The sequence below is a fragment of the Heloderma suspectum genome, chromosome 3 (genome assembly GCF_057233095.1).
Source record: "Heloderma suspectum isolate Gila_16-S chromosome 3, 16-S_ref, whole genome shotgun sequence".
In the NCBI taxonomy this organism is placed as follows: domain Eukaryota; kingdom Metazoa; phylum Chordata; class Lepidosauria; order Squamata; family Helodermatidae; genus Heloderma; species Heloderma suspectum.
Genome location: NC_139460.1, coordinates 123737990 through 123750468, shown reverse-complemented (window position 1 = coordinate 123750468; position 12479 = coordinate 123737990). Strand labels below are relative to the sequence as shown.

Genomic DNA, 12479 nt, shown 5'->3' with positions numbered 1-12479 from the left:
TATGGGCACTATCCAGTACTGCTTGTGTGCCAACTGGACCTCCCGCTAGCACAATACGAAACTATTGGTTCCCAAAGCTATCAGAAATTAGCCGAAACATTTGTTTCCAGAAGGGTGCAGATCAGCAGAGTTCACAGGAAGGAGCTCCGCTGACCAGCGCTGTTCCAGAAATGAGCATTTCTACAAATTTCTGGGGTTATTTTTTAAAAGTGCCGTTTCCCCGTTGCACAAGCATTTGGTCCCGTGAACACAATGGAACCAGCGGAAATGCTCTGTTGGATACTATGCTGTGCGTGCAGTGCAGATTTCTGATCTTTTTGGAGTTCAATATTTCAAATGGAGACTGGCAACATTTCACACACATGAGGGAAACTGCCTGCCCCCACCCCCTGTGCACAGGAGGCAGAAACTAAACAGGTGTAGCTTCTTCTCTCGCTGTATTTCCTTATTGGGAAACTCACCTGTTGAATTTCTGCATGTTAAAGGCATGGGAGCCATACCAGAAATAAAGCTGTCGACTGTACTCAGTGGCTGGAAGGTAGGATGTTTTAACAGCGAAGATATGTGGATGCCCATTAATATTTCTTGTGGAGTTGATCTACAATTCAAGTTGACCAATCAGACAATACAGAAACCAACACAAGTTTGATAAATGCCTCAAAAATGGCATTGGTCTGTTTGTGGAAGGATCAAGATAACATATGGTGAAGAGGGAACCTTGTTTTGGTTAGGCTGATCTAATAGCATTTCACCATCTTTTGGTGTTTTGGCAGGGTTTGTGAACTTGAAGAGCTGGGGGAGCTGTCTCCTTGCTGGGAAAGCCTTCGTCGGCAAATAGTTACTCAGTACCAAACAATTATTCTGACTTACCAGGATAATCTCACAAATCTTCATCAATACAAAGGTAACTGACCTCCATTTTCTATAATACAGAATTACTCTTTCAACCATGTTTTTATTATTAAAAATAATGAGTGACTATGTTATTGTTTGCCTTCTCTTTAGGGCAGGGGTGGGGAACTTCAGCTCCCTGGGGCCAAATCTAGCCCTTCTGGGGTCCCAGTCTGCCCCGCTGGAGTTCTCCCAGTAGTCTAGTGGCAAATTCAGAAGTGCAGGGTCCCTTCGTGACAGTCACAGCCATGCCCCCTCACAACGACGCCCCCTTCTAAGATTGTGCAACCTTCTAAGATATACCGCCTTCAACTGGGATTCAAAAACAGTGCAGCTGAGAGTAAGGCAGGGGTATTTCAATTGGCTGTCTGAGAAAAAATGCAGGGGTGTTAACCTTTTTCACCCACTCACTCAGTCAAACACAAACATTTTAGGTTTTCAAAATATGATACTCTATGGAAGCTTCATCCTCTCAACTCAGCCCGCATGGACAGATCCCTTCTCATTTACACAGCCCCCTCACACACTCTCTTAGCACCCCAACATTACCCATTAGACTTTCCTAAGCTCCTTCATTATATCTCTCCCATCCAGCAACAGAAACGTCCACACACCCAGCTGGATTGAAACACCCCTCGCACCTACTTTCTCCCCTCCCCCCAACTGATTTTTTTCTGTTTCCCTTCCCTCCACCAGGACTTGTTTGCCCAGGTACATGCCAACCTTGTACCAAAGATGGCAGCTGACAGAAGCAGGTTGTATTTGGCAATTCAGCTTAGTGTAGAAATTAATGTTCAAGAATTAACAGTGCAATCCAATGTGTGTTTATTTTGAATTAAATTTACAGAGATCTTGGGAAGGCAGATAAGGCTGTAGTGCTATGCACACTTACCTGGGAGAAAGCCCAGTTGGCAATTGAACATAGTGGGACCGACTACTGAGTAAACACGCATAGGACTGCATGATAAATCCTAAAAACTGGCACAAACCAACTCTTACAGCGAATATTAATAATTCAATAGCTGAACAAGACATCATCTTGCTTCTCATTTGCACCATCCATCTGCCTCCCTCTTTTTCATGTTCATCAAGATGTGAAAGAAACTTTTCCATAACATTTCTCCAGCCACCCCCCCGCCCCATTGTAAAGCACAAAAAGGCACCAATCCTAAACATGTTTACTGAGGGAGCTGGTGTGGCTCTGTTCTCCTTTCCTGCCCTGGGATTGTGGGGGTGGGATAGGATGGTGCTCTAGCTGGCTCTGGCTGCTGGTACTGGGGTATAGTTTGGAGAACTGCCAAGAACAACTTTAAACATCAGGAGTTTTAAGGGTGATGCAGTAATGAGGCCCCCCAACATAAACAAACCTTAGTTAAGGGTATGTTAATCAGCTTTATGTGTGTGTACCTCTTTTTAATAAGAGGTACAAAACAGTGTTCAAGAGAAGGACAAGGGTCTAGGCCATTCACATCTCCACACCCTTACTTTCTAAAGGCACATTATATCTCAATGGTGTGAAGAAAAAAGGAGAACATAATAATGATGATAATAGCTTGTATAATCAAAAATTAAGTTGCAAACAGCTATGTACCTTTAGATAGGTACATAGCTATAGCGGTAGGCTGGGAGGGACCTGGCTGAGACCTGGCTCTAAAAAAAGTCCTGGGTCTTCGTCCTGGTGAGACCTGCCACCACTGCACCCCTGGGCTCTCCACAGGGCCACCCCCCCTTCCCCACAACCACCAATTGTTTGGTGGTGTCCTGGCTTTTGTTTTTCTCCCATTCTGAAAGGTGTATTTTTTCTGTTTTGACCCTGCCCCCTTTGCCTTTGGCCCTGCCCCCTTTGCCTTCACCACCTCGCAGCACTAGAACGCAGCCCAGGGAGCTTCTCCAAAATTGAATTTGGCCCTTGGGCTGAAAGAGGTTCCCCACCCACGTTTTAGGGGCAGAGATGAAATTAAAAATGTTCTACTCTCATCACAGGTGCAGTCACACTCAATAAAGCTCTGCTTCCCCCTTCCTCTGCCTACCTGTGTGCCCAGGCACCCGCAACAGGATAGGACACTAGGAGGAACGAGGGGCCATGCACATCTCTCATATCCCCAGCCTGCCAACCTTCTCTGTGCAGTGCAAGTTTCTGGAGGGCAGGCTACCCAGGGTTATATGCGCCCCCACTCCATTCCCACAGTGTTTGTTGGTTTAGGATTTCTACCTCGCCTTTTGATGCAAACACCAAGGGCAGCTCACAATAATCAGTAAAAGCAATAAAATACAAACAACCACAAATAGCCAATAGAACTGCAAGGAAAAACAAGAGCAGATCCAGCAGAGAAAAGCTGCAGCAGAAAATCATTAAAAGCATCTTTAGATACCATTAAAAGTGCAAGACAACAGCAGGGACTTTAGCTGGCCCATGAAAGATGTGCTTGTGTGCAACAAAAAAATGGAGGAAGGGAGAAAGCAGGGCTCTATGAAGTCCTATTGGGATCCTCTTCATGTGGGCACTGTGCCTTTTGTGTAAGTGGATCACGTTCCTTAATTTTCCCCATCTCCGTTCTCTTATCTGGGTTTTTGACTACTGTTAAAACAAAATAAAAAAACCTTGCCACTAAGAACCAAACTAGAGGTGATGGGAGCTGCTCCATGAGTCTAAACCCAGTACTGTCCCAGTTGCATAGGAAGTTGAGGTCTATTTTAACAGCAGAAGAGGCTGAACTCTCCCAGCCACATCCCCTGCATTCCTCCCTGCAGTTCCAAGCACTTTTTGCGCAGCCAAGACCATTTCCGGTATTCCGGCTCAACTGAAGAGAAAAACAATCAGGGAGAGAAGTTGTGCAGAGGCAAGCTGTGGGTTTACTTCTCCATGCGGAGGATCTGTACTATTCACCAACAGACTTCTTTTGACATTAAAAATAAGACATACACCCTCTTTGCATGGGATTGGGAAATTTCAGCGTTTAAACACACAAGCCAGCTACCATCAGGTCTGGCTTGGCTCTACATGTGTGGTCCTGAAGATACAATCCCTTTGAATGCTACATTTTTCCAACGTGGGTGGAAATATTTTCCTTCACCTGTGGAAACTGCACACCCATCACTATTAGGGCGCAATCCTATCGAGACAGATGACTGCCTCCGAACTCGGAGGCAACTGCATATCCAGAGCAGAGCAGGAGAAGCATGGAGGGGATCGTTCCCTCCGTGCTCCTCCTGCCCTGCTTTTTTAGCTAGATAGCTGATTGCGGCTGTTTAGCCGTGGGAGCACGGAGTGGGGAAGAGGGCTGCTGTATGACACATAGGACGTTTCTTACAGGCAGCTATGCTCTCGCCGCCCTGGAATGCCCCCAGACACACCCCTTCCTGGCTGATCCACACTCCTCTTGTGAGTGCAGAGGACAGGGCTGTTTTGCGCCAGAAGTGGGGGGAGGTCGGTTCTCTGGGAACTGACCTCAGAGCACAGGCTCTGAGGTCAGTTCCCGGAAAACACCCTATCCTGTGGTCGTCCAGACACTGTCTAGCGGCCACAGGATTGCTCCCTTAGCCTTCTTAATGTTCAGAAAGAAATGTATTATGAAATAGAGGGAGGGGAGGCAACAAAAGGTCACATTAAGATATGTGGAGACCTGGCTTGGTCTGCCTACAGAACGATGAGCCTTACTATGGAATTCGCAAAACCAGCTACATCAGGGATGGGAATCCTAGTAAAGTGGCTGCTTTACCCTCATTCTATCAGCCTATAAAATTCAGAAAAGCTTCTTAAAGAAGTTAAGGGCACAGTTCTATGCATGTTTAGATGGAAAAAAGTCCTACAGCTCCCATGATTCCCCAGCTGGCTGACAGGAATGCTGGGAGTGGTAGGACTTTTCTCTGTCTAAACATGCATAGGATTGTGCCCTAAAAGCAGTAAACTTGAGGGGCTTTCAATTTGCACTCTGAGAATCCAACCCTTTAAGACTTTATTACTCTTCTTCAAACTTTCTTTTAATTTGCTCACTCACTGGGCCCGTTTGCACAACACAATAGCCCATTCTGGGTTAATTTACCCTTGAGGAGCCACAGCAACCCCATTTTGGGGGCTGCATATTCATAATGGCAGCTGGCACATCTTGCGAAATCCGGGACAATCTTTCCCTTTCTCCCCCCTCCTTCCCCCTGTACCCCAACGTTCCTTTATGTGAGAAGGAAGGGGACTTTAAAGCAGCACAGCTTTCTTTACATTATTATTTAGTTGTTATGTTTTGAAGTCAGGAAGAAATAATGATTTCAAAATTATGGTAGACTTACCCCTTGATAATGAAGCCGTAAAGGTTTTAGCACATAATGTCAATGATACTCTGTTCCAGAATAATGCCCAGGCGCTTGTGAAGATTTTTTCAAAAACATCTCCTATGCATTTGTGGTCAGATGGTGCTCTTAAATACAGTCAGCAAATCATGCTTTCTGCTGGTGGGTTCTCTCCATCTTCTTTCATGAGAGCAACAAAAATGGTACTTTCACTTTTGTAATACACAAGCTATAGTGGAATGGCTTGGATATAGATACTTCAGTTTGAAAATAGTTGCAGGTAGATATTCTCAATACATTTCAGGCTTGGAAAGTGTTGCAGGATTAGCGGTGATTATAATGAGTAGAGCAATGATTATAAGTATCTGTGTATCTTTTGAGGAATTGCATTAAGTGTCACCAACTGCAAGCCCACGGACCAAATCTAGCTCTCTGCGGGGTACCACCTGGCCCCTAGGAGGGCACAGAGCTAGCAGCATTACGGCAACTCAACAGACTATCTTTGGGGATGGGAGTTCAGTCTCTTGGCTCTTTATCCTGACTCCATTATCAAAGTGGCCCTCTAGAAAATCTAGTTAGTGATGTGAACCTTATGCTATAGTCTCTGTACTGCAATTTGTTACTGCCCTTCTCTCTCTTAGTGGTTGTATTTTTGTGGACTGACTGTGCAGAAATTACTCTCTTCATACATGTCCTCAGGTCCATCATTCAAAGCAAGCAGCCTGAAAGCTGATAAAAAGCTGGAATTCATTCCCACAAATTTACACATACAGCGAATGAGAGTCCAGGATGATGCAGGATCAGGTACCGTTTCTCGCTCCCCTATCCTATGTACTAGTAGCAACCTCAATTCTCTGAGTGTGGATCCTTATGTAGCCAAAACAGCATCATTGATGCACAAAAGAGGTATCAGCATGCGGGGGGGGGGGGGAATACCAAGGTTTACAGAGGTAGAAAAAATCTTTAAGGAAAAACCCAAACAGCCACCCAGTGAGGACTGAGCATGTTCAGTGGACACAGAATGCTGACTATTGGAAGGAAAAATGGACAACTGGGAGATGAAATTGAGTAGAGGTCATGGCTGGCTGAAACCCTGAGCAGGAGAGCTCAACACTGCAATGTTTTGTTGCAGGTCCCAGTTGTTGGGGTAGAATACTGAAATGTTTGTGTTAGGTATTCCCATAGTGTGGTTCTTGGTGATGTGAGAAGAGTTGCTGAAGGATGGGAAAAGGCGATGAGTGGATTTCTGCTGTCTGGACAGGATACTTGAGTGAAAGCATATACAGGAATAGGTGTTTGTCGATGAGAGAACGTGCCCTTCATGGTATTATGAGGGGTAAAGGGGGCTTGTGAAGACCCTTGAGTCTAAGGAATGGAGGTTTGTGTTGATAGGCAAGCTTGGAACATCTTGTCTAGATAATACTGATTCTACTTGACATTTTCCTAAACAGAGCTCTCCATAGACGTGTCCTATCCATAGACTTCTCAGGATCGCCATCATATAAATTATTCCTGCTTTTCATTTGGAGAAAATGGAGCAACCCAACATTTTTCTCCCTCTCTCATAATACTAGAACCTGGGATCATCCCATGAAGCTGATCAGTGGGAGAGTCAGGACAGATAAAAGGACTTACTTCACACAATGTATAGTTGAACTAGAATTTGCTACCTAGTGATGGCCACCAATTTGGATGGCTTTAAAAGGAGGTTAGATAAATACCTGGAGGAGAAGGCAATCAATGGTTACTCATCCTGATGGCTATGTGCTACCTTCAGTACCAGAGGCAGTGAGCCTACGTACACCAGTTGCTGGGGTACATGGGCAGGAGGGTGCTGTTGCACTCATGTCCTGCTTGTGGGTTTCCAGTGGGCAGCTGGTTGGCCATTATGTGAACAGATTGCTGGGCTAGATGGACCCATGGTCTGATCCAGCATGGCTCTTCTTATGTTCAGTTCATCTAGACTTTTTGATCCTCATGCAAGTGTATAATCACTGGACTAAGCTGCAGTGTTTTATTTTGCACGCCCTTTTACCACATAATAATGTCACAGAAAATTCTGCCAGTACAGACCTCAGTGAGCTCCCCGTTCACTTCAGTGGAAGAGAGACCTCCATGTACACAAAAGCTTGTGCATGTGGAGCTTCCCTTTCCATGGTACTCAAGTACCCTCTTGATCAGGGCACCTATCTATAGTTGTTTTACTTACGTAGTGCCAATGTCTACTTTTATATCATTTAGAACTTTGGACTTCCTCATTTTCACATTCTTGGCAGGTGTTGGTGCAGGCATGGAGATTGTTTACATGATTGGACGTCTTTGCAGTAAACAGCTCTTGCACTTGATGGCCCTGCATTTCCAGTGGCCTCACAGGGGTTAACTTAAATGAAGTTGCACACAGTTTAATAGAGTGGGATAACACTGCTGTTGTTATATCAGATCCTGTCATAATCTTTACATAGACAACTTCATGAATAGGAAATCATGAATTTCAGAGTTGAGCACTGTAGCAACTAGCTAGATCTAGAGGTGACTAATGCACCCCTTAGCATTTGGAAAACTTTGTAAGATTAGTAGAGTATCTAGCACAGGTTTCCCCAAGCTGGTGGCCTCCATATCTGTTGGGAATGATGGGAGTTGTAGTCCAACACGTTTGGAGGCCACCAGGCTGGGGAAGGATGATCGAGCAGAATACTAGAAATTAGATTTCCGTAGCTTGCATTTCCACAGACTTGCATTCTAAGTCAAGATTATGAGCTTTCTCCTTTAACCCTCCCCCCACCCCATGTTTGTCCATTTAGATCAGAATTATGATATCGTGACTATAGGGGCACCGGCAGCTCACTGCCAAGCCTTTAAAGCTGGAGGCCTGCGAAAAAAGCTGCATAAATTTGAAGATGCAAAGAAACAGTAAGTAGAATGGTGATGGCATGCCTTTTCCTGTGGCCCTGGTTCTGTGAAAAGCACCTCATTCCTTGCTTATGATGCCACGTAGGAAGTTTCACCCTAAGACCACGATGGTTAGGTGTGCTTTATGCAAAGAGTGGGACAGAAGAATACTTTTCCCCGGCTTACAAAAAAAGCCAAGTAATTTTACTTCAGCTTTTAGTAGATTCTTTCGTATTAATGAATGCTTACTAAGCTGTTTTTATATATAGAAGTATGAGCCTTTTCTGTGCAGAGGTGTGAAGGTTAGGACTGCATATGAAGTTCCTTGCAGCACCTGAGTTGGACCTGGGCTGTTTTGGGCCTTTGATCTGAGCGTCTGAAAGTTGACAGAGACAGCTCTTCTTGGGGCCCCTGTCTGCTCCTGATTGTACTCCTGCACCACTGGTTCCTGACAATGGCTAGTTTGGGTCTGGCGCTAACACCCATGCTGTGTGGTTTGCTGGGGCTTAAAATGGCAAGGCAGGTGCTCGTGTTGGGGGTGTAAACAGAGCACGTGGGGAGTCTCCTTCTATTTGCCTTTCAGAGGACACCCACTCTCTACATTCTCAACACGCAGCTGAAGACCACTTCAAACATTCCTTCTACCCATATTTCTGGAAAACAGACATGTTGGATAATCTGATGTTTTAAAAGTATACCGTGTTTGATATTGCCAATTTCTGTTTCTATTTCTTGGGCTTTTAACTATGGTTTTAGGGTTTCATGCAAAGGGAAATCAATCAATACTTTTTAAGTGCAAGAAGCAGTCACTGAGAGCAAATGCCAGTTGACCTTTTCTGATTTTCCTAGTATATTTGCTTAGTAGAGAGCAGAAAGCAAGGGTGGGTTTTTCCTGTTCCACAGAACCTTCTGTGCGTGAGTGGTTTTAATTAGGGGAAACACTCTCTGGACTTCTCTAACAGCTAGCTCGCATAGCTGATAGAAGTGCAGCAATGATTTGTAATTCTGCTTTCTGTGTTTTTTGCTATAACACAAAGGGTCAAACTACATGTTGTATTGATTCTGTAGTGTGTAGCTGAGCCTTTTTTTTTAACTCAAGAGTAAGTCCGTGCAGTCCCGATTTGGATTGGGACCACTGTGCACTGGGAGGAAATGATGAAAGCCTCCCTTCCCCACCATTTGCTTCCCAAAAAAACCTCCCCCATGGGGAGGGGTTTAAAGAAATAAAAAAGTCTGTATTGACTCCAGTGTATACTTCTCCGCCCCCTTTTTTTAATCCCCCTGCAGTGAGGCGAGGAGGATTTCAGGAGGCAAATGAAGGGGGTGTTTGTCCTTCTTTCCTGGTGCATGGTGGTCTTGATCTGAATTACAGTCACATATACGTGTTAGTTAAAAAGAAAGAAAAAGGAAAAGGTCCGCTACCCATTGGACTTGATGGTCTTGTAGGCCCATTCCAACCATACTATTCTATGATTCTATGATACCCATTATGCAATTAATGTATAGTTTGACCCTTAAAATGGCACGTGTGGGGCTTAATCTGTAGTAAGATGTAAATATAGATGGAATCATATGCAAATTGTCATGCTGGAATTGCCACAGTTCTCACACCATTGGCTGCTCACTATGTACACTGTAATCCAAAGTGTTAAGTCTAGATGCCTTTAAAAGAAAGGCCATTTCGGAAGTGTTAGGACAGAAGGCTTCACGAACGTTTTTGATGCAGCATAGAGATGCTGATGCTATACTAGTTGTCTTGTGGCCCTAATAGTCCAAACTATGTTTCTTAGGTTGGGGGTGGGGGGTCAGCTGGATAACTGCACTAAGCGGGATGCCTCCATGACTGACTTCTGATTTTTTTTTTTGAAGCTTGAAATACTTACTTTGTGCCATTTCCATTCTTCCTGGTTTGAACAGCCCAGTGGCAAATCAGAAAGATGCCATGTGGAAGATTTATGTAGAAATTCCCCTTGAAGTCACTGTGGAAGAAGCGTCATTTTATGCATGCATCTATTACCAACCTATAGATGTATTACTGTCAACATAAAACAGATAATTGCATGGAGAAAATTATCTGTGGGAAAAATCTAGATATTTTTAAAATGTTCTCTCTGTTGGTATAGGCTTCCACCAGCAGAAGGTGGTCTAGTAAATACAAGGACTCTTTCTACCGGCCCTGCTAAAGTCAGTATGTCAGACTTAGGTTGAAGTCTGCCATCCCTAATTTATTATAGATTTAGCTTAAGTTAAGCTTTAGCTTAAGTTTAGCTTAAGTTAAGCACTTCTTATCATTTATAGTTAACAATATATAATGCATCAGTTTTAAAAGCAGCTGGAGAATAAAACCCTGGTCTTCCAGGCAGAGTCCAAATGTAAATTTCTTGTTGCAAGAAATTTGCTTAGGATTGATCACAGCCCATCTACTCTTTAATGTTGTTTTTCTTTTCTTTTTTGCCATATAAAACATCAGTGGCTATTACTGTTTATTTTTTCTAACTGATGTCACACTTCTAATATGCCAAGTGCATTGGTCTTTGTAGTTTGCCCTTGTGGGAGCCCTGTGAGATAAAGCCTTTTTACATTCCCATTTTACACTGGGACACTGGTGCTGGATGTATAATTAGCCTAGAGCCACCAGTGAATCCATAACTGGGGTGGGATTTGAGCTCAGGAGTTCCATGACCAAGTTGAGCTTCCTGTCCTATGCTCCTCCCCTCCACCCTGCCTCCTCAATATTGGATAGTAGTGGCGATGACAGTATCTTTTAACTTTGCTGCTACGTTGCTGAACATTATGCCACTATATAAGTATTGTGTGGATTGACAGGTGTTTTCTTTTTTTCAGTTCTAACTATACCCTGTTAGTTCAAAGCATGGATTTGTGCTTTAGCAATGCAAGGCTTGAGTGGTTTGCACAATTGTAGGGTGATTAATAAGTCATGGTGGCTTGTTAATGATTAATGATTAATAAGTCATGACCCTGTAGGGCTCTGGGGTGTCTTTGTCAACCACACCAACAGACCACCTTGGCTGGGTTCACACAACATGACATGCTGCACTACTGAGGGTAATTATGCTAATCCCCACCGTGGCTTATTTTCACAGCCATGATCATGCAAACTGAGCCAGTCTCTCTAGCCTTTCTCTGTCTTTGGTAAGTATCCATGCAATGCTGAAGTACAAATTCATGCTTTGCAATAGGGTGTGGTCAGAACTGAAACAGAGCATATCCACACAGTTTGCATACTCTGATCTAATATGCAAAACAGATTGCTAATAGACAGGGTGAAAAGTATACATCAAATTTAGAACAAATCTGTTTTCCCATTAAAAAAAGGTACTGGTTTTCTTATTAGGGAGGTCCTTTCTATACAAACCTTTCCCCTGGGGCAAGTCAGTATCGTAAATTTTGGTCCCAAATTTTTATTATTTTTTCATGTGCTGCCACAATAATCGCTTGAATATTTACAGTGCCTGAAGAGAACATGGGCACTGCAGCCGTCTAAAAATGTTGGGTAATATGCTTGTGCCAATGTTGCATGACTGGGAGGATGGGAGGGGAAGCCATGGAGGCCATTGCATTTGCTTCTTGACTCAGTTTCTTCTCCTCTGTATCATCTCCAACCCTGCCTGCCTGCCTGCCTGCCTGCTGGAAGTCCACTGATCACAGCAATGGGGTGGAATTTTTGGATCTGCATGGGAGTCATTATGCAACCCTTACATAGGTCAGGATTCAAAGTGCAAATTTAAGTGAACTTCAAGGGCTGGATATGCCCACCCAGTGGTGTTTTTTTTACCCCCCCCCCTTTGGACAGCTGACACTCACACCATGTCAGAATCTGCTTTTGAAGGTTCCTTCAGTTTCAAAAGCAGTGTGCCGTGTGGTATGGCAGGCTGATGACTGAGCAACATGAACCCTGAGTGCTCCCTGCTCTGCATTCAAAATGAAAGGTGTGGCTCTCTGGATCCCAGCCATAGAGTTTTGGATGCTGTGGTTAGCGCTGTCAAATTGAAGAGTTACTCGTGCATTTTGCACTCAGAGTTCCTTGTGTGATGTGTAACTTGCTCCTTGTCCTGATGTAGCCTGAAATCTATGGACTGCAGGTCATCTACCATTCTGCGTTAACTGTGATTTTGTTTTGCTTACATACCAATTTAATGATACGAACAGGTCTTATTGGAAAATATTAAAACAATTAGCATTTATCTAATGTTGCTTTGCTTTGTTTTCTGCTTTTGGTATTTGCTAACAAATAAAGGCTAATTTTCCTTTGGTTTTCATTTTTTTTTAGCAGTTATGAGGAATGTTGGTGAGTTTTCTGTTTCTGAGTTTGCAGACAGAGCTTTCTTTGATCCTTTTTAAAAGCAAGGTTGATGTGTTCGTGTACAGAGGGCATTTTTTCTGTATTATTTTTA

The 12479-nt window shown here is 43.8% G+C and overlaps 1 protein-coding gene across 5 annotated transcripts in view; it reads left to right on the top strand.

The window, feature by feature from the left end:
- INPP4A (inositol polyphosphate-4-phosphatase type I A) overlaps nt 1-12479 on the top strand; it is a 121262-nt gene that overhangs the window by 65744 nt on the left and 43039 nt on the right. For all 5 annotated transcript variants that reach the window (XM_084844357.1, XM_084844358.1, XM_084844356.1 and 2 more), the window contains 3 exons: nt 774-904; nt 5875-5979; nt 7977-8085. In XM_084844357.1, the coding sequence (XP_084700483.1) occupies nt 774-904; nt 5875-5979; nt 7977-8085 (345 nt within the window). The remainder of the gene's footprint in view (nt 1-773; nt 905-5874; nt 5980-7976; nt 8086-12479) is intronic.